Raw genomic sequence first — 22,071 nt, 5'->3', positions numbered from 1 at the left:
CATGGTGGTCTTGATTTTTATTACAGAAAGATATGTAATAAATATTCAGAACAGATACACAATGTTATTTGGACATTTCAGAATTATCAGAACATAGCATAGGCAGATAATTTTTGTAAGGGGTTTCTGTTTTTGTTTCTGGTTTTTTTTTGTTTTTGTTTTTGTTTTTTCATTTTAGCAGTGCTCTGTCTTTTTCAAAGGCCTGATTTATGAACTGAATGAAAGCAGCTAATTTGGTTGAACTGGACTTGGGGTGGGTGCTTTGGCCACACACCCACTCAGGTCCACCTCTTCTCTCTCGGCAGCTCTTTCTTGGGTTCTGTGGTGGAACTTTCTGGGCTGTGAAGCAATGTTGTTCAAAGGCCATTTGGTATTAGGGACTCCTGTTTGTGGCTCCTGGGATGAGGTGGTTATGATTTTGCTTTCCTTGTGTTTTGAACACTTAGCCCCTAATTTGTAATGTAAGTAGATGATATCTTTTTAAAAAGCTTTACTGCTGTGAGTGCTAATCAGGTATTGTTCTTCAAAGATAGCCTCTTATTTGAAGAACGTTTTGCTTTTCAGACTTAAATACACAAAATTCAAGATTTATTTTTTCTACAACAAGAAAAAGGCCAAACACAAATGACTTACACAAACAACTATAGAAACATGCTATAGTGACAAAATCCGATTCACAACATAGGAATAAACCACTACTAGCATCTACAGAAAATAGGAATATTGCCAATGTCTTCCTGCTTTTTTAAAATTGTTTTGCATATAAGGAAATGGCTTGGAATGTTACGTGCTGCAAGAATATTTTGAGTCCTACATACAAGTGAATTTTCTTTTTTTGCTACACATGTATATTGAGTTTTTTTTTTTATCATCACAGTGAAGAAAATTCAGTCAATAATATGATTTTCTTGAGGCCTGTTACTTTTAGTAGCTTAATGTGTAGTAAAGGATTGGAGTTGTTGACATTTGTTTCTGTGGTATTTTGTAATAGCTGAGCTACAGGACAGCCTTTTAAAAATGTGTTCACTAGATGCCATATGGCTTTAATTGGGTCTAACAAGGTCCTCCTGAAGCTTTGTTGGGTCCCTATACTAGTTCTCTGATACATTTCTTTGTGGCTTTGCAATGTTATGTTGCACTATGCAGGGGATGTGTGTGTGTGTGTAGTGGGTGTGGGAGGACATGGTGATGACCAGAAGCACCAAATGCTATAAAACAACAAGTGTTCAGAATGCAGTCTTTTCTGAGTGGTCCTTGAGAACTCCATGGATGGTGCTGGTGTCCTGTGGATACTGGTGCTGCTTTCCATCTTCACCTCAGACTAACTGGCAGACATTACAAATCTCGCTTAGTTTAGGATATCGTCAGTATGCCTAAACCTAAATTTGCAGATCTCTCACAATAGTTTTTTTTAATAATTCTTAAGACAATCCTCAAAGCATTTCCTCTTGAAAAGCTGAATTTATAGTTAGAAGCTTGTGAAGTCCTACATTCTTGTCATTAAACTGAGACTGTTGAGCTGTATGTATTGCTGGTGTATAATGAGAAGAAAATCGTAGTTTCGCAGTAGCCTGTTCACTGCACGATTTTCTGAGATCACCTGGATGTATTGTAATGGAAGCAAGCAAGAGTTTAGAGTAATGCCACAGCAACGCATCTTAGTAAGATGTGGTTCGACATCATTGATATGTCCTACGCCTTTCTGTAGCCCCTTGTTTTCCCTTTTTTTTTTTTTTTTTTGAGATGGAGTCTTTCTCTGTCGCCAGGCTGGACTGCAGTGGCATGATCTCGGCTCACTGCAACCTCTGCCTCCCGGGTTCACGCCATTCTCCTGCCTCAGCCTCCCGAATAGCTGGGACTACAGGCGCACACCACCATGCCCAGCTAGTTTTTTGTATTTTTTTAGTAGAGACGGGGTTTCACCGTGTTGGCCAGGATGGTCTTGATCTCCTGACCTCGTGATCCGCCCGTCTCGGCCTCCCAAAGTGCTGGGATTACAGGCTTGAGCCACCGCGCCCAGCGGACATTTCTTCTTTTGCTCACTATACTCAGGGCCCAGCACTAAGGCTTGCCTCTCTCCTACTCTAGGCAGTAGTGGCCCAATTACAGAGCTTCAGAGAGGAGCTGGGCGGGTCCCAGTGCTCTGCTGTGCCAAATGCATGAGCAGTGCTTCTTTGTGTAGTCTTCAGTTGACTGTAGAAGATGAGTGGATGAGATCATTGGGAAGTACTGGGTAAGTCACATAGAACAAGGATTTGATTTACACTGACTAGCTTAAATGTCACTCCTGAGATTCCCCAATAGGTTACAGCACTTAGTTTCTGCTAATCCATAGCAAAACATAGTACGTTAACTGAGTGCCAAAGAATTGTGATCTTGCTTCTGCTCTAGACTCAGTGAAAGACCATGAGAGCAGACACTTAGAATGTGAGAGTATGGAAACAAATTACAGTTGGGAAGATTAATCAGTGTAAAAACCATGAAAGGGATTTAGGATTTTCGAGGATTAAAATGTGTAGCCAGGTGCAGTGGCCCTCACCTGTAATCCCAGCACTTTGGGAGGCCTAGGTGGGAGGATTGCTTGAAGCCAGGGGTTTGAGACCTGCCTGGGCAATATAGCAAGACCGTGTCTCTATAAAAAAATAAGTGTATTTTATACACATGTTGTAGAAAGAATGTTTAGTTTTAGATTGATTTCCCTTACAGGAATGCCCCACCAGTTCCAAAGAATATTTCCCAACCACTTTCTTCTTTTCCTCTTGGCCAGTCAGTTCATCTCAGTACAAGGTCTAAGTGTCCACAGCTCATCTCTTTCAGCTGCGTGGAAACAGCAAGTGCATGGAAACAGAAGGGAGCCTCTGTGTCTCTTATGCATTGTGTTTGATAAATGGATGACTTTAACTTACTTGTTGCCCAGCCTTCCAGTTTGTCTCCTACCAAATCAAAAGTGCTGCCTTCTATTAGAGTCCAAATATTAGACTGAAACACTTATATCAGCAGCAACTTCGGAGTCTAGGACAGCTTTTGACAGTATAATTAGTAACCAGCCAGCTTGCCCTCTAGGATAAAGGAAAAGCAGAGACTTGTGTGAAAGTGCTCTTAGGCAATGAGCTCTGCCTCCAGGATAATTAAGCCGCCACTTGTATCTGCAAGGCTGACTTACCGAGCTTAACCCGTGACTAACCTGCATCCTTTCACCAATTCAAAACCAGTGTTTTACGAAGTTGAAAAAAGCATGAGAGATTAGTCTGCCCTCGGGCACTGGAAGGGGCAGGTCCTGAAAGGACATGGTGTGCTCCTGCGCTGGTTCGAGCTGAGGCTGTGCTGTTTGGAAACTCTGCTGTGTTTGTTGTGTGAAGCACAATCTGTGTACTTGCTTTCCTTGGTCCTGGACCTTTGCTGCCTAAGCTGTGGAGTTGTCCTGGTCTGCCCACTCCAACGTCCCTGACCAATGCTGACAATGGCAACTCGCCTACGGCTCACAGCCCTGCAGTCACCTTACCTTCTTGTAGGCCCCAAGGAGCGGTCTCATGTTCTCATTCTGCTTCCTCCCATTCCTCTTCAGATTCCGTTTAGAAGAGGTCTTTTTGAGGTTGAAAAGCTGACATTGATTTTCTGCTGCTGCTTTCTCAGTTACCTCATTTTATTGGGTTTCAGTTGGTTTGAGTCTATTCTTGGGCAAGTCACTTCCATATATTGATACTCTTAGAAAAATATCCTTTTATTTCAATCTTAATACTTTTGTTTGGATTTTATTTCATAGTTTTCTAGGAGGGCTGAGCTAAATCATGTCCTGAACACCTGCTGGGTGCCAAGCAATGTGCTCTGAGCTTCACTCTCTTGACCCGTGCACAAGATACCTGCACTAGCTTGCCAGATGAGAACTTCCAGAAGGCAGTTGATGTTCAGTTTTATGGGGTTTGCTGCTGTGTTTGTTACTATGCGAGTGAAGACCTCTCATCCTCTTAAATTTTGGAAAGATAGAACTGAGTGTTAGTTCTATCTTGAATGTATCTGATTATTAGTTAATTCAGCAGGGACTGAATGTTAGGCTAGAGAATGTAGTAACGAAGAGAATCTAGGGAACGGATGGAAGAGAAAGGATATTCCACTGTTCCTGGAAAGCTGATTTTACATTTAACCAAAGTATAGTACCATTTTATCGTGCTGACGGGAGGAAGATCTGGAAGAACTTTTCTGTGGCTGGTAGAGCTGTCCACTAAGGCTGCGTTTTTAAATCCCTGTTCATTGTGCACAAATCAAATAGGTCTTTGTTGTGTTTCAGCTTCCCCGAGTCAGCTTGGAGGGAAAATGCTAGCCTTTCTCTGGCTCAAAGTTGCGAAACAAAGCAAAAAAAAAACAAAAAACAAAAAAAAAACGAACATAACATTTTAGAGTCTATATAGCATGACTCCCCTCTCCCTCCTTTTTGCCCTTTCCCATTTCAAAATGTCACAGTTATTAAAGGTTACATTTTTGGAAGGAACACGTGCTAGCCTGTGTGACAAAACCACCATTTTGGGGTCACCATGAGACCTACGTGCCCTTGGTTTCTGTGTTCATACACAGACCAATGGGGAAATTATTTAAACATGTTGGCTGTAAACTAGTGTTATGTCATGGATCTGGATATATCTGTGCATGGTTATAAAAACCAGGATGCCTGGCCTGATTCGGAGTTTGGAAGGAGTTTCTGCTGCTGTTGTACGCAGATACTGGAGTATCTGGGAGATATCCTTTGAATGCGGAGGTGTATCTGAGGACAAAGGACAGAATATAGGAATGGGGGAGGATTTAGGCCATGTGGTCATTGTTCACGGGGCCACTAGTTTTGTTCGCTAAAGGAGTGGGTTCTTAGCTGCGTTGGAGACTATAGCACACCCATACCAGTCCTGTTTCTCATGCAGTGGCTTTCCCACACAGCCCAGCTCAGGTTGCTGGTCTCACTTCAAAGTGCACTCAAAGTGGGACATTGACAAAGATGCAGGTTCTGGGTCCTGTGACCAGAAATTCTGACTCTGGTCCGAAATGAAGCTTCATCTGCCTTTGTAACTAACTAGCTCTGCCCATGGCCATGGCCCACACATTGAGAAACTTTGGCCAGCCTATTACATTTCAGTTGTGTGTTTTGAGCTGTCTTTTATTACTAAGTGAAAATTGGGTGAGATTGTTGAAGAGGGACGATTGCCACAGGGGTTTCCTGTGTTCTTAATCTCCTGAAACTTGTGGACCTCGTGGTTACATCCTGCCCTACAAGTTTTCTCTTACCCGTTTATTCAGGATGTCGCACAGCATTATTTATTAATATTTGAAAGGTCTACCCCTGAGAAAGGAGGGTGGATGTATTTTGTTTAAGTGGCAGGAACCGAACTTCAACTCCTATAGCTCTCTGTGCTTGGATCTTGTAATAGGCTGCTCTTATAAGCAGTGCCCCATGCCCTTCTAATGGGGAAGCCTCACCTGCCCTTGTCAGGAAAGAAGGGGGAAGGGCCAGGAACCCTCAAGTCTGAGAGGCTGATATTCTGGTTCTCTCATCGTGTGACTTATACCAGTGACCCCTATCTTCTTGGGGACAAGTCGGGAAGCCATTCTCTTGAAGCAGGTTTTCAGACAACTATGAACTGATCATGAGGTGACAGGATTTTAGGATGTGCATTTGTCAATTCCCAGTTATTATCCAGGCATGTATGTGTATGTGTGTGTATGTGTGTGCATTTAAGTAATGGGACTCCTAGAATCATTGGCTAATCATCAAACCTTACGTTAATCAATATTTATACTCTCTTCTGTTAGATTTCTTTTAACAGAATAGCTTTAAAAGGTACCCGCATCTGACGTTTTGAATTTCACCTCCTGTCTCTTTTCCTCATGCCCCACTTGGCTTTCTTCAGAAGCTGCAAGGGAGCGGTGAAAGAGTTAAGTGAGCAGCAGCAGGAGGACGAAGCAAAGTTCTACTGGATTATAAATGGTCTGATCTATTCCTTGCCATCACCTGACCTCCCCCAAGCATGACTGTGGGATATTGACCCCAGGACCCCCACCTCCACCCACCTTGGGGGTCTAGAAGAATGTGTTGAGAGCGATGCCTGCAAAGCAGCAGCTTCATGTGTCTGACTGCCCCCTGCATCATCTCAGCTGCCTCTGGATAGGATTCTGGCAGCTCCTGGCCATACTACTCTGTTGCATTGTGCAGGCTGAGCAAAAAGAAGGGAGATGTGTTACTGGGCAGAGCGAGCTCCAAACATGCCAGACATGCAGGGACTGTCCTGTAACACGGAACTCAGCCGAACGTGGGGACAGAGTAAGGGTGGTGGGCTTTTGGGCAGTAGAAAGAGTACAGGGCCTTCAGCTGTTCACTTCTCACCTCACACAATGGCTATTTTATTTGCTGCGGATCCTCGCCAGTGTTGATCAGGCCTGAGCCTACCAGTCTCCAGCTGCCAAATTATGGCTCCCGATGGTCACTGGCAATTGACTTATCTGATCTTTCTTATGCCAGGTCTGCTACTTATTATTGAATCCCAGCCCAAGGCTCTTGAACAAGAGGAGAGAGAGGACTTCTGAATTTTCCTGGGGTCTCTTGCTCTTAAATCCAGACCTGATCATGAGTGAGGGAAGAGGGCAATGTGAAGAGGACCGCCCTAAAGGCCAGGTGGCTTTCTGGCAGCCAGGTGCACAGCTAGCACTTTCGATACTGAGCCAGTCTCCAGCCAATAACCTGTCAAAAGCCAGCTTGAAGGCAGGCTTTTCTGAGGTTGAGAGTTCTAAGTGACCCAATGCCCACAGAAGGAGAGGGTCTCTGGCCCTGATGTCACCACTCCAGTTTGGTTTTGGAGGACCAAAAAGGAGATGATTGCTTTTATGCTCCTGGGAACCTGGATGGATCTCGGCTGATTACCAAGCAGTCTACATTGCTTGGGCATAACTAGAAGCTTCTCCAGGCCAGAGCCACTTCCATTTTTACCTCCCGCTCTCCCTTCCCTGTGGACAGCAAAAGGAAGACATATCTTGTGTTGCAAAGTGGGAGGCAAGGGGCTAACATAGCTATGTTCTAATATCTTGGGCCCTCTTCGAGACCAGGAGGCTGCTTCTGGCACCTACAATGTTTCTAGCACCAGGTGCTTAGTGATTTAGGTCACCCCTGAACCCTATCTAAGCATGAGGGGCAGGCTGGTACAGGGGAAAGCGCACTGGGAAGGGAGTTAGCCTACTTTTTCCAGCTCTGCAGCTAACGTATTGAGTCAAATCAGTTTGGATTTAACAAAGCTGATTTCTTTCCTGCAGGAATTCCAAAAGCCTTTGACATATATTATATACAATGCATCTCCAAAAAAGAAATACAAACAGTAGTTCCTAAACATATTTGACCATGGGGCCCGTTTTGAAATTGAGTAACCTACCAACACCTTTCTGTACAGAGTTTGTGAGATGCCAAACTAGAAGTGACTACCGTTGCACTTCAGATCCTGTGTCACTGATCTGTTGCTTCTGTCTGGTTCCCAACAGATCCGTAAAAAGGAAACGGCATTCCTGGGGGGAGGCCAGAGAGACCAAACAGTGGTGTAACAGAATGGGTACAGGAACCCTAACCTGACCCTGTCCTTGGGAGGTCCCGGGCCTCTTTCTCCTCTGTGAACTAGTCTTTATTCCTACAAGAACCTGTGATCTGCTCTTGCCTGTCCAAATAAGAATAATGCTCTGAGTCTGAGTGGCATTACAAGGGCCCCTCTGTTTCTGTCGTGTTCTCAAAGACCCCACTTGTCATACAGGGTCTCATTTCTTTCTTGGCTTCAGGGCCCCACTAGTGGCCAAGTGTGATGGGGGCCTTTGCCTGCCTGGTCTAAGGGCAAGTCTTGAGCATGGATGGAACTAGTGTGGGCAGGTGGCGAGTTCCCCTGGCTGGGATTTTCTCTTCTTTTTTGTTTGCAAAACACTGTTAAAAGATTATTGCCTCCTGTATTGCTGAGGTCCGACTACAGTGTCTGCATTTGATGGAGGTAGGGCAAGGCCTAGAGGGGGCCTTTGCCCAAAGGTGAGCAAAACACTAATAAGAATGTGAAAACTAGCCACTCGCAGACATCTCACTTGGTTATCTGGCAGGGAAGCAGGGTATGTGGGTAGGCAGAGGGATGTGACGCCCATCTCTCAGGTCTGTTTCGAGGAACCTGGAGGCTCTCAAAGGCCCACCTCTCAGTCAGACAATGCTGGAATGTCAAGGAGAATGGGAACAAATATAATCAGTTCCTGGGTCAAAGGCATTTAGAAAGTATGTTCTCAGGCCCTCCATTCTGTTCCCATCAGGAACCAAGGCTGAGAAGGAAGATGAGGCAGGAGGGGGACGAGTGTAGCAGAGCGCTCTTCCCCTCCCAGCCTGGATGGTGTTAGTCAGAGAACAGGCTGGCAAAAGACTTCCTCAGGTTGCGGATGGTTTCGGCCTTGGCCTCGTCTTCACTTGGGGTCCCACGCTGGGAGGTGTCGGATGTGCTGAGGCTGTTAGTCAGGGACTGAGATTTGCTGAAACAGAAAGGCAAGGGGGTTGAGGAAGACAAGGCATAGACTATCAAAGAAATGGGTCTTGGGGGCTTGCCTGTGAGCCAGATGGGCTACCCCAATCATCATAAGGTTATTAAGGTCAGAAACCAGGCATTCCAATGCTTACATGATGTTAGGTACATTACATACATCATTTGCAAGGTGGTTATGTTCCTCATTTCTTAGGTTCAGGAATAGGGGTTCACAGAGTCAATTAACTTGCTCAGGTCCTCACAGCAAGTAATGGGGGAGCACCCAGAGGTCACATTCTTTCCATTATGCCAGGCTGTTGAGGCAGCAGGCATTGCTGGAGTAGTAGCTTGGCTGCTCTCCTGCCTGTGGGTACAAACCCACTTTGTAAACTGCAATGTGCTGTATCAACATCAGGTTATAGTTATTTCCAGCACTAGTTTAGGTATCAGGAGGCCTGTATTCTAGAACCTTCTCTGCTCTTTGATGTCTGTGGCCTCAGGCAAGGAACTTACCTTCTCAGGGCTTCCTTTATCTCATCTGTAGAGCCAAGGGTTCATCCTGCTGACCCTCAGGCCTCTTCCAGCTCTGACATTCTGGACTTCAATTCCCATCTCTTCTCCAATGTCTTTATGGCCAATTCTGCCCCACCCCCACCCCCTTTTGGAATTCTTTTAGTGCCAACTTTTTGAATGGCAGGTGCCATTCTGAGTGCTTCCCAAATGCCAGCCTGTAGCAACTGCTTGCTGAGCACTTCCCCCGTGCTACGGGACAGGGGTATAAGATGAGTATGATTCAGGCCCTGCTTCGGGAGGCTCACAGTCATAGGAGGGGAGGCAACAGACATAGGAAGAGATTATGTAAATGTGTCAAAAGTTTAAGAGCTCTGCATGTGATGCCGTCATCACATTAAAAACTGGGGACTTTAAAGCAGGGACTTGTCTTTTACTCCTTGCTTCTTACCCCTCAGAGAGTCTCATCTAGAGCAAGGCACAGAGTAGGTATTTGGTGAATACCCGCTGACTTGAATTGAGCCAAATTCTTCAAAGCAGTAAGTCAGGAAATTTACGTGTTTTTAGCTAGAACACTGTAAGGTCAGTGACCAAACCTGGTTTAAGGCCCAGAGCCCTTGTCTGTCCTGTGATTAGCTGGACTGATCTTCTTATGTGGTGACAGGCTGTACACAGATAAGCCTCTATGGTGCCAGCAGCATTCTAAGCACCAACTGTACAGAAACTCGTTGCAATCCTTATAATAACCCTGTGGGGTTATTGCCCCCATTCTGCATGTGAGGAAATTGAAGCACAGCGAGGTTAGGCAACTTATGTGAGGTCGTATCTTTTTTTTTTTTTTTGAGGCGGAGTCTCGCTCTGTTGCCCGGGCTGGAGTGCAGTGGCCGGATCTCAGCTCACTGCAAGCTCCGCCTCCTGGGTTTACACCATTCTCCTGCCTCAGCCTCCCGAGTAGCTGGGACTACAGGCGCCCGCCACCTCGCCCGGCTAGTTTTTTGTATTTTTAGTAGAGACGGGGTTTCACCGTGTTAGCCAGGATGGTCTCCATCTCCTGACCTCGTGATCCGTCCGTCTCGGCCTCCCAAAGTGCTGGGATTACAGGCTTGAGCCACCACACCTGGCCGGTCGTGTAGTTTTTAAGTAGTAGAACTAGGATTTGAACCCAGACAGTCTGACTAGAGTCTGTGCTGTCAGCTGCTATTCCATATTGCCAGGAGGGCCATTTGCTAGTGTCTGTCAAACTAAAAATACATTTATCCTTTGATCCAACAATACCGTGTCAGGTTATTTTCTCTAGAGTGAGTCTTGCAACTATGAAAGTGTATGTTAAGATTTATTAATTGCAGCATTATTTGTAAGATCAAATCAAGTTTCTATTTGTGGTGGATTAGTTAGATAAATTATAGTACAACTGTACAGTGGAATACTATGAGGCCATAAAAAATAAAATTCCAAGGAACTGGGTGCTCCAGGATTTATTATTAAACATGAAAATCAGTGAGCAGAATGGTGTGGAGAGTGAATACTCCTGTGTGTGTAAGAAAATGAGGGCGAGGAGCTGAACATTTTTATTATTTATGCAAATATTTTTATTTGCATAAGGAAGCACTGAAAGGACACATAGGAACTAACAAAAGTCATTTCTGGGGAACAGGGCAGCAAAGCATTGGATGAGAATCGGGCAGCAATGAGGCTTTTCAATATACATCTTTGATATCCTTTATTTATTTACTTATTTTTTGAGACAGAGTCTTACTCTGTTACCCAGGCTGGAGTGCAGTGGCACAATCTCAGCTCACTGCAACCTTTGCCTCCCAGGTTCAAGTGATTCTCCTAGCTCAGCCTCCCAAGTAGCTGGGACGACAGGTGTGCACCACCACACCCAGCTAATTTTTGTATTTTCAGTAGAGATGGGGGTTCACCATGTTGGCCAGGCTGGTCTCGAACCCCGGACCTCAGGTGATCCACCCACCTTGGCCTCCCAAAGTGTTGGGATTACAGGCGTGAGCCACCTCACCTGGTCTGATATCTTTTAGATAGTTGAACCATGTGAATATATTACCTATACAAAAAAATAGTTGTTAACATGATCTGGACTGGATGTCCTGAGTTTAATCCCAGCTCTTTTAGTTATTAACTGGAACCTCTGGCAAGTTATTTAATCTTTCTTTGCTACTCATCTGTACAATGGGGATAAGAAATAGTTATTAACTCCTAAGCTTGTGAGAACTTAAAAAAACCCAAGTAAGTAAAGTGCTTGGCACATAGTAAGTGGACAATAGCTGTTAGCTGTGAACTGTGATGATCAACATTTGGCCTTGAAGAAAGGTAGAGCTTTCCAAAGAACAGTTACCTGGGACCTCTCTTTAGGACCTCAAACCAAGAGATGGGCCTGAGGGGAAACGGGATGTATATGTGTATTGTGATGGATGGCTTACAAAAATGACTGCAATGATTCCTCTTGTCCCTGGAGCCTGCCCTGTTGAGATGTGACTTCATGGCTTCTCCCACCAAGAGTTTATTTCCTACCTCTTGAATGTGGGTTTGGCCCGTGACTTGCTTTGGCTAAAAGCATGTGATAGAATAACACTTCATAACTCCCAAGGCTAGGCCTCAAGAGGCCTTGCAACTTGTACTCCCTCCCTTTTTAAAAGCAGTTCTACCATGTGAGAGAGCTTGGCTTAGCCTTGGGGAGGATGAGACCCCATGGAGAGAGAGAGGCCCCGGCTGACAGCCAGCACCAGCAACCAGATGTGTGTGTGAGGCCTTCCTGGACCATTCAGCCTCAGTGAAGCTGCCACATGACTGTAGTTGTATGAGTGATCCCAGGAAAGTGGGGTTGCCAGATTTAGCAAATACAAATATGAAGATAAATGTGCATTTCAGATGAAAAGCTAAGACTTTTTTTTAGTGTAAGTATATTCCATGCAATGTTTGGGGCATACTTACACTCACAATCATCTGTTTTTTATCTGAAATGTAAATCTAACTGGGTATCCTGTGTTTTATCCTGTAATGCTATAGGAGACACCAGCAGAAGAACCTCTCAGCTGAGCTAAACTCAGAACAAACAGCTGAACCAAAAAATTACGAACAAAGAAAATGATTGTTTTCTTCATCCACTAAGTTTTGGGGTGGTTTGTTATGCAGCAAAAAATAACTGATATGTGTATACATGGAGGGTCACGGTGGTGTCTAATCTATACTCTAACCTTGTTGGGCCTCCCCAGCAAATTCCATCCTCTAATCTTGATTTTACCTATTTGAAGTCTAGACAAGGCCTCGTTGGGTCTTCCTTTGTCTCCAAGTCCCTAACCCTGAATCAGCCAAGCTCTGCCTACACCCCAGCTCGATCCTATACCTTTTCCAATTCCCAAAGCACTTACTTGAGATGTGGATGGGGTGGTGCTGGCTTCTTGGACTCTTCACTCTGCTGGGAGGTGCTACGGCCCTGCACAGGGGGCCGGGGCTGTGAGGTGAGGGTGGCACCTGGCTTGGAGGCCTGGTTTGGGGAGCTGCCACTGGATGCCCGGGGTAGCTGTGGAGAGCCTGGTGACCTTTGCTGCTGTGGAGATCCGGACTGGGGGCTCAGGGGCTGCTGGCCTTGGGGGGAGAGCCTCTGCTGGGAGGGGCTTCCAGATCTCTGGGGCTGAGGAGACTGAGCTTGGCGAGGGCCTCCTAAAGGGCCAGAAAAAAAAAAGGTTCAGTTCAATTTTTTTCTTAGGATAGATATGGCTGTACACAAGTAATGTTGCTTCAAGGATGTTCATTACAGTGTTTCTTATAACGGTGAAAAATTGAAAGCCATATAAACACCTAACCATAAGGAAGTAATTAGGAACATTAAGATACATCTGTATAATGGAATATGCTGTGGTCATCACATAGGATGTGGCTGACTAATATTAAATGACATAGGATACTGTTGATAACATATGCTAAATATTATACTGCTGAACAAAATAGCTTAGAATACAGTACATATGGTTTTATTTTGGCACATATGTAAAAACATATAAAAAGGACTGGAAGATTGTACACTAAAACCAGTGTGTCTCAGACTTTAATGTGCATATGAATCACTGGGGATCTGGTCAAAATAAAGATTCTGATAGAGTGGGTCTCGGGCTGTGTTATGGACTGAATTGTGTTCACCCTGTCCCAATTCATATGTCGAAGCCTTAATTAACCCTAACCCTCAATGCAATTCTATTTGGAGATAGGATCTTTAAAGAGGTAATTAAAGTTAAGTGAGGTGATAGGGTGGGGCCCTAATCGGATAGGCCTGGTGTCCTTATAAGAGGAGAAAGAAATATCAGGAGTGTCATGTACGTAGGCACAGAGGAACAGACACACGAGGATACACAAAGAAGGCTGCCATCTGCAGGCCAAAGAGAGAAACTGTACCAGAAACCAACCCTGCCAGCACCTTGATCTTGTACCTGCAGCCTCCAGAACTGTGAAAAAATGTCTGTTGTTTAAGGCCCCCCAGTCTATGGCACTTTGTTATTAAGGTGGCCTGAGAAAACTAATACAGGTGGGGACTGTGATTCTGCATTTCTAACGGGTTCCCAGCTTATCCTCCTTTGAGTAATGAGACACTAAATAATCATTAAAGTGGTGAGATTATGAAGGATTTTAATTTCCTTTTTCTTTTTCTTCTCACGGGTATTTTCCACACTGAAGATGTATTTCTTTGGAAACAATGACAAGAATTAACTCTTACTTTTTGGGTTGCTCGCTCAACTTTTCCAAGAACTTTTAAAAGCAACATATCACTTGATCTAGAGAGGTCAGTAGGGAAGATACCACTCTTCTCACCACACAGAGGTGGAGACTGAGTGTTATTAAGGTTTCCCAATTGGAAGAGGAGCCACAGAAAGCTCAAAGAGAATCTTGGTTTCTCTCTGTCACCGCACAGGGCACACAGGCTTTTACAAGCAAGCCAAGGGGCATCTAAGCTTGGGGATGTTGTAGCCACTCAGAAATGACTTTGAGTAGAATTCCAAGGCCCCCAACAATCAAGGTGCACTCTCCTCACCCTCAAATTCTGGGTGTCAGGGCTGCTGATGGTGAATTGCATTTTGCCAAAGCCAACTGTCTGCCCGCTGATCTCTTCTCCCTGCGACATGCTGCTGCCAGGGGAGAGGGGTTGGGCTGGGGTGATTCTTGCCATGTGTTTTTGAGAGCACTATAGGCACATTAGGAGACTGAAAACTAAAAGGTGCTGGAACCCATCTCTGTGACTCTGTAACAATGGGGCTTCTACTGAGCACCTATTATGTCCCCAGCTTTAGGACTGGGCAGCCTCACAACAGCTCTGTGGGTTAGGCATTATTTTTCATCCCCTACCCCCAGCCATGGGAGTGCTGTCCCTGGAACTCTAGAGACAGCCACGTGTATAATTCTACATTTTCTAGTAGGCACATTTTAAAAAGTAAAAAGAAATAGGTGAACATAATTTTAATAGTGTGTGTGTATGCATATATAGGTAGGTATGTATATACGTAATTTTTTATAGAAGAGATGGAGTCTGTGTCACCCAGGCTGGAGTGCAGTGGCATGGTCACACTGCAGCAGTGAACCCCTGGGCCACCCTCCTGCCTCAGTCTCTAGAGTAGCTGGGACTACAGGCCCAACACCACTTTTTCATTACTATTATTATTATTATTATTTTTTTTTTTTGAGACGGAGTCTTGCTCTGTCACCCAGTCTGGATTGCAGTGACCAGATCTGAGCTCACTGCAAGCTCTGCCTCCCAGATTTACACCATTCTCCTGCCTCAGCCTCCCGAGTAGCTGGGACTACAGGCGCCCGCCACCACGCCCGGCTAGTTTTTTGTATTTTTTAGTAGAGGTGGGGTTTCACCGAGTTAGCCGGGATGGTCTTGATCTCCTGACCTCGTGATCCGCCCGTCTCGGCCTCCCAAAGTGCTGGGATTACAGGCTTGAGCCACCGCACCCGGCCTTCATTATTACTATTATTATTATTATTGTAGAAATGGGGTGTTGCTGTGTTGCCCAGGCCGGTCTTGAACTTCTGGCCTCAAGGAATTCTCCCACCTTGGCCTCCCAAAGTGCTGGGATTACAGGTGTGAGCCACTGTGCTTTGCCCCATTTTTACAGAGAAACTGAGACCCAGATATATTGTGACTTGCTTGAGATGTCACTACGAATAAGGGGACAAGTCAAGATTCAAACCTCGATCTCTTTGACCCAAAAGCCCTGTCTTGTTTCTTTTTCCTTTATGAAAACTGCACCACGCAGGCTCCTCTGAGTCCTCCTAACATCTTCTTTGCTAATTAAGAAAAGGCGGATTCCTTCAGCGGAAGCAGCTCTGAGCCAGATGCCAAGGGGGCAAGGACTAGATTTCAGCCAGCCTCCCCTAGCAGATGCCACGTCAGCTGAGCACATTCTCAGAGGACATGCCACCTGTGTAACCTCCATGACCTGTGGAGTCTGGTGGCCCTGACTCCACACCGGCACCAGGAGCCTCAGGTCCTGACTTGAGCCTTGCCATTAACTCGCTGTGTGACCGTGGGTAAGTCACTCCCCTTCTCTGGGCTTCCGGGCCCTCGTTTGTAAAATAAGGCCATTGGACTGTACATCAAACATCCCTCCTGATCTGAACATTTCTGTGAGGTTGCGGAACACGAAATTGGATTACATTGTGGTACCAGTTTAGCATCTGATTGTATTACATGGCTTTGATTCATTACCTCTTTCATGATTGTATATCCCAGTAGATGGGAGGTCACATTTCTTTCAAACACCTCTAGGGCCAACCAGGTACATAACTAAATAAAGCAGGCAAATATATGAAAAGTAATGTGGCTTTCAACAATTTTCCCACTTGAGATAAAAACATTCCAGAGAACTATTTCTCTAAAGAGGTGCAAGCATACAGAACATAGCAATTACCCGTCACTGTCACTATAGAAGTGAGGAGTAGGGCTGGAGGCAAACACAGGAGCCCCTAGGAGCACTTGCTCTGATCAAGGGAGCCGCTGTTAGTAACGCCAGTAATGCTGTTAGTAACTGCTGTTAGTAATGCCCGTGTTGCTGTATAGAAACACAGGCCCATTATTTCTAGAGCTTATGTGCTATTAAGAGATGCTGGAAATCTAGATGTTTAAGTAAAACCTCCTGATTTTTTTTTTTTTTTTTTTTGAGAGACAGAGTCTCGCACTATTACCTGGGCTGGAGTGCAGTGGCACGATCTCAGCTCACTGCAACCTCTGCCTCCCAGGTTCAAGAGATTCTCCTGCCTCAGCCTCCCGAGTAGCTGGGATTACAGGCGCCCGCCACCATGCCCAGCTAATTTTTTGTATTTTTAGTAGAGACAGGGTTTCACCATGTTGGCTAGGCTAGTCTCGAACTCCTGACCTTGTGATTCGCTCCCCGCCAGCCTCCCAAAGTGCTGGGATTACAGGCGTGAGTCACTGTGCCCAGCTCATGTCCTGATTTTTAAATGTTGGTTACTTTTGGGTTTTCTAAACCCACCGCGGTTCAAAGAAAACATTTGTTTTCTACTTTTATCTTCAGTTTTCCCTGACTCGCCCCCCTTCCCAGGTTAATATCTTAGAAAATCTGGATACCCGTTCATTAATTCAGAACTTTTTGTTGAGTCCCTATCATGCACCTGGGATTTATCAAGAGACACCGTAGTTACTGGATTCAGAGGCCAGAGTGGTAACCATTACCACTGCCCTAGTTATTTCTTTCAGCTTCTTGGCAAAGCAAACAATTCAATATTTTTCATATGAGCACATAGATACATAAAATATTGACTTATATATAGAAAGTATTTGCCTAAGCACAGAAATGAAGCTTATTAAAAGAAAATTTCACTTTTACTGAGTTGAAGTGAACAGCAAGTTCAAAATAATAATGTGATTTGTTAATTGGGGAACTCAATGAAAGCGTTGTTTTTAATTAGCCTTGTTGTTTTTAATCTGAGTGTTAATTCACTGGGCATTTTCTTTAATTACCTTAATTGGTTTTAAATTGATTGTTTTTCAACTCACTAAAAGTGTGTTTAGCCTCATTTCCCTTAAAATAATATCTCTTTATCAGGCATGTTTTACTCTGGGCCAGAGAGGAAATCAGAATACAGTAGCTCTCTGTTTTAAAATGGCTCTGTTCAAATGTGCTTTTAAAAAGTAGGTCCCAGGGCAGAGGGGAAAGGAGGGTGTGGGGCAGAGGCACAGCCAGGAGCCTGGTAGAGAGAGGAATATGTAGTTTTGGAACACTTATTACTACAGAATTATTGCTGGGTAAGGGGGCACTGCGTTAGTTATAAGGATTGTTAATAATAACCAAGAAAAGCAATATGGATAAGACACACATTATTAATAGTAAGCATTATGTCATAGTTATTAATAGTAAATTATTAGTAGTAAGAACTAACACCTTCTAAGCACTATCTCTGTGTCTGATACCTTGCTAATTGCTTCACCTGCATTTACATGGAAGCTGTTATTTCCTCCTTTACACGGAGGAAACTGAGGCCCTGAGAAGTAATGTGACTTGCCTAACGCTGCAAAGACAGTGAGACATGGAACTGGATTCAAACACACTAGATCTGCCTGAAGGAGAATACTAATGTGTATTTATACAGGCATACCTTGTTTTATTGTGGTCCATTTTATTTCAATTTGCAGATACTGTGTTTTCTCTAAATTGGAGGGTTGTGGCGACCTTGCACTGAGCAAGTCTGTCAATGCTATCCTTCCAACAGCATGTACTCATCTGGTGACTCTGCATCACATTTGGCAATTGTCACAAATTTCAAACTTTTACATTATTATTATATCTGTTATGGTGATCTGTAATCAGTGATCTTTGATACTACGATTGTATTCGTAATTGTTTTGGGGTGCCATGAACCACACCCATATAAGACAGTGAACTGGTTGGGTGTGGTGGCTTGCACCTGTAATCCCAGCTGTGTGGGAGGCCAAGGCAGGTGGATCATGAGGTCAGGAGATCAAGACCATCCTGGCCAACATGGTGAAACCCCGTCTCTACTAAAAATACAAAAAAATTAGCTGGTGGTGCATACCTGTAGTCCCAGCTACCTGGGAGGCTAAGGCAGGAGAATCTCTTGAGTCCAGGAGGCAGAGGTTGCACTGAGCCGAGATTACACAATTGTACTCCAGCCTGGGCAAAAGAGCAAGACTCCATCTCACAAAAAAAAAAAAAAAAAAAAAAAAGACAGTGAACTTACTTGATAAATGTGTGTGTTCTGGCTGCCCCATTTACCAGCTGTTTCCTGTCTCTCTTCCTGTCCTTGGGCCTCCCTTTCCCCTAGACACAACAATATTGAATTTTGACCAATGAATAACCCAAAAATGGCCTCTAAATATTCAAGTGAAAGGGAAAGTCACTCATCTCTTACTTTGAAATAAAAAACTAGAAATGATTAAGCTTAGTGAAGAGGGCATGTTGAAAGCCAAGACAAAATGAAAACTAGGCCTCTTGCACCAAAAAGTTAGCTAAGTTGTGAATGTGAAGGAAACGTTCTTGAAGGAAATTAAAAGTGCCACTCCAGTGAACACACAAATGATAAGAAATCAAAACAGCCTCATTGCTGGTATGGAAAAATTTGAGTGGTTTGGAAAGAAGATCAAACCAGACACAACATTGCCTTCAGCCAAAGCCTAACTCAGAGCAAGGCCCTAACAACTTTCAGTCCTATGAAGGCTGAGAGAGGTGAGAAAGCTAGAGAAGAAAAGTTGGAAGCTAGCAGAGGTTGGTTGGCGAGGTCTAAGGAAAGAAGCTGTCTCCATAACAAAAGCTGCAAGGTGAAGCTGCAAGTGCCGATGAAGAAGCTGCAGCAAGTTATCAAGAAGATCTAGTTTAGATCACTGATGAAGGTGGCTGTGCTAAACAGATTTTCAGTGCAGATGGAACAGCCTTCTATTGGAAGAAGATACTATTTAGGGCTTTCATAGCTGAAGAGGAGAAGTCAATGTCTGGCTTTAAAGCTTCAAAGGATAGGCTGACTCTCTTGTTGGGGCTAGTGCAGCCAGTGACTTAAAGTGGAAGCCAGTGCTCATTAACCGTTCTGGAAATCCTAGGGCCCTTAAGAAGGATGCTAAATCTACTCTGCCTGTGCTTTGTAGATGGAAAAACAAAGCCTGGATAACAGCATAGTATTTACAATATGGTTTACTGAATATTTTAAGCCTACTGTTGAGACCTACTGTGCAGAAAAAAGATCCTTTTCAAAATATTACTGCTCATTGACAATGCATCTGTCCACACAACAGTTCTGATGAAGATGTACAAGATAATTTTGGTTTAATGTATTTTAATACAACATCCATTCTGCAATTCATGGATCAAGGAGTAATTTAGAATTTGAGGTCTTATTACTTAAAAAATACATTTCGGTTGGATGCAGTGGCTCATGCCTGTATGCCTGTAATCCCAGCACTTTGGGAGGCCAAGGTGGGTGGATCACAAGGTCAGGAGTTCAAGACCAGCCTGGCCAACATGGTGAAACTCCATCTCTACTAAAAATACAAAAATTAGCTGGGCAAGGTGGCACGTGCCTGTAATCCCAGCTACTTGAGAGGCTGAGGCAGAACTGCTTGAACCAGGACCTGGGAGGTGGAGCTTGCAGTGAGCTGAGATTGCACCACTGAACTCCAGCTTGGGCTACAGAGTGAGACTCTGTCTCAAAAAACAAAACAAAACAAAATTTCATAAAGCTATAATGGCCATAGACAGTGATTCGTCTGATGGATCTTGGCAAAGGAAATTGAAAACCTTCTGGAAAGGATTTACCTTTCCAGATGCCATTAATAATATTTGGGATTCATAGGAGGAGATCAAAATAACAACATCAACAGGAGTTTGGAAGCTGATTCCCGTCCTTATGGATAACTGTGAGGGGTTCAAGACTTCAGTGAAGGAAGTAAGTGAAGATGTGGTGGAAATAGTGAGAGAACTAAAATGAGAAGTGAAGCCTGAAGACTTGACAGAATCACTGCAGCCTCATGATAAAACTTGAATGGATGAGGAGCTGCTTCTTATAGATAAGCAAATAAAGTGATTTCTTGAGATGTAATCTATTCCTGGTAAAGATGCTATGACGATTGTTGAAAAGACAACAAAGGATTTAGAATATGACATAAACTTAGTTGATAAAGCAGCAGCAGGTTTTGAGAGGACTGACTCCAAGTTTGAAAGAAGTTCTATTATGGGTAAAATGCTATCAAATAGCATCACGTACTGAAGAGAAATCTTGTGTGAAAGGGCGAGTCAATTCATGCAGCTAACTTCACTGTTGCCTTATTTTACAAAATTGCCTCAGTCACCCCTTGCTTCAACAACCAGTACCCTGATCAGTAAGCAGCCGTCAGTATTGAGGCAAGACTCTCCATCAGAAAAACGTTACTATTCACCTAGGGCTCAGACGATTGTTAGTAATAAAGTATTTTATAATTAAGGTATGTACTTTGTTTTTTTTCAGAGATAATGCTATTGTACACTTAAGAGACTACAGTATAGTGTAAATATAGCTTTTATATGCACTAAAAAATTTGTGTGACTCACTTTATTGTGATATTTACTTTATACTGGGGTGGTCTTGAACTGAACCTGCAATATCTCTGAGGTATATCTGTACACAGTTGTGTATAATTATACAATTTCTCTTTTCTTAAAATTATCTTCTGCTTTTCCAGAAAGAGAAACACAGACGAGAAAAATGAATGGGGCATTTTATCTAAGACCTGTGGAAGAGGAAGCCATTCGGTGGCCAAGGTTGACTTTTTTTCAGGAAGTAATGAATCTGTTGCTTTTAATAATAGTGACTGGGAAGGCCACAACATGACAGTAATGACTTCTTTCTGATATATATATATATATTTTTTTTTTTTTTGAGATGGAGTCTCCCTCTATTGCCCAGGCTGGAGGGCAGTGGTGCAATCTCGGCTCACTGCAACCTCTGCTTCCTGGGTTCAAGTGATTCTCCTGCCTCAGCCTCCTGAGTAGCGGGGATTACAGGTGCACACTGCCACACCCGGCTATTTTTTTTTTTTTTTGTATTTTTAGTAGAGATGGGGTTTCACCATATTGGCCAGGCTCGTCTCGAACTCCTAACCTCGTGATTCGCCCACCTTGGCCTCCCAAAGTGCTGTGATTATAGGCATAAGCCACCGCACCCAGCCTCTGATATGTTTTTAAGAAGATCCTTAAAAGACTGCAGCGAAACTGCCTGCTTTGGTTTCTTGGTGCACAGGTGCTCTGAAGCTCCTGCTGGTGCTCGAGCAAGTGTGTTCAGGAGGTTTTGATTGTAAGAGAGGCTACGGGGCGGATTTCTCTCAAGACCTGCAATGCAAGAATACCAGAGCAGCTGACATTCTTTGAGAAAGTTAGCTATTGCCATGATTGCTTTTCATCTTTTCATCAATAGTTTGTCCGTTCTCTAATAAGTGGTGGAAGGCAGTAATGCTGCAGTATATTCGAGGAGGAATTTCAATGGCCAAGGTTTTACAGATCATGTTCCATTTTGCTTTCTTTCTTTCTTACTCTAGCTGGTTGACTCACAAATCTATCATCAGGCACCACACATTGCTATGAACAAACACTTTCTAGAAGGTCTGAAAGGCCAGACTTGTAAATCTACTATTTTCTACCTCCTTGGGCAAAGCCTCAACATTTACCTCGCTGTAAAAAGGCTCACACCTGTAATCCCAGCACTTTGGGAGGCCAAGGTGGGCAGATCACCTGAGGTCAGGAATTTGAGACCAGTCTGGCCAACACGGTGAAGCCCCATCTCTACTAATAATACAAAAATTAGCCAGGCGTGGTGGTGTGCACCTGTAATCCCAGTTACTCAGGAGGCTAAGGCAGGAGAATCACTTGAACCTGGGAGGTGGAGGTTGCAGTGAGCCGAGATTGCGCCACTGCACTCCAGCCTGGGCGACAAAGCAAGACTCTGTCTCAAAAGGAAAAAAAAAAAGGAAATACTGACGTTTATTTTCCCAGCCATCGCTGGGAAAATAAAAGTGAGAAAATAGGTGGGACATTCCCTGGCACAGTGC

The 22,071-nt window shown here is 44.1% G+C and overlaps 1 protein-coding gene across 1 annotated transcript in view; it reads right to left on the bottom strand.

Annotated features, from left to right (window-relative positions):
- Positions 1–7,030: 7,030 nt before the first annotated feature.
- SYN3 (synapsin III) overlaps positions 7,031–22,071 on the bottom strand; it is a 548,862-nt gene continuing 533,821 nt past the window's right edge. Inside the window, exons 13-14 of the mRNA XM_023189045.3 lie at positions 12,401–12,692; positions 7,031–8,514 (exon numbers count right to left, since the gene is read on the bottom strand). Of these exons, the coding sequence (XP_023044813.1) occupies positions 8,382–8,514; positions 12,401–12,692 (425 nt within the window). The 3' untranslated portion in view covers positions 7,031–8,381. The remainder of the gene's footprint in view (positions 8,515–12,400; positions 12,693–22,071) is intronic.

Source organism: Piliocolobus tephrosceles, chromosome 19 (assembly GCF_002776525.5).
Source record: "Piliocolobus tephrosceles isolate RC106 chromosome 19, ASM277652v3, whole genome shotgun sequence".
NCBI classification, from domain to species: domain Eukaryota; kingdom Metazoa; phylum Chordata; class Mammalia; order Primates; family Cercopithecidae; genus Piliocolobus; species Piliocolobus tephrosceles.
Note: the sequence above shows the minus strand (reverse complement) of the source record. Positions and strands in the feature narration are given on the sequence as shown.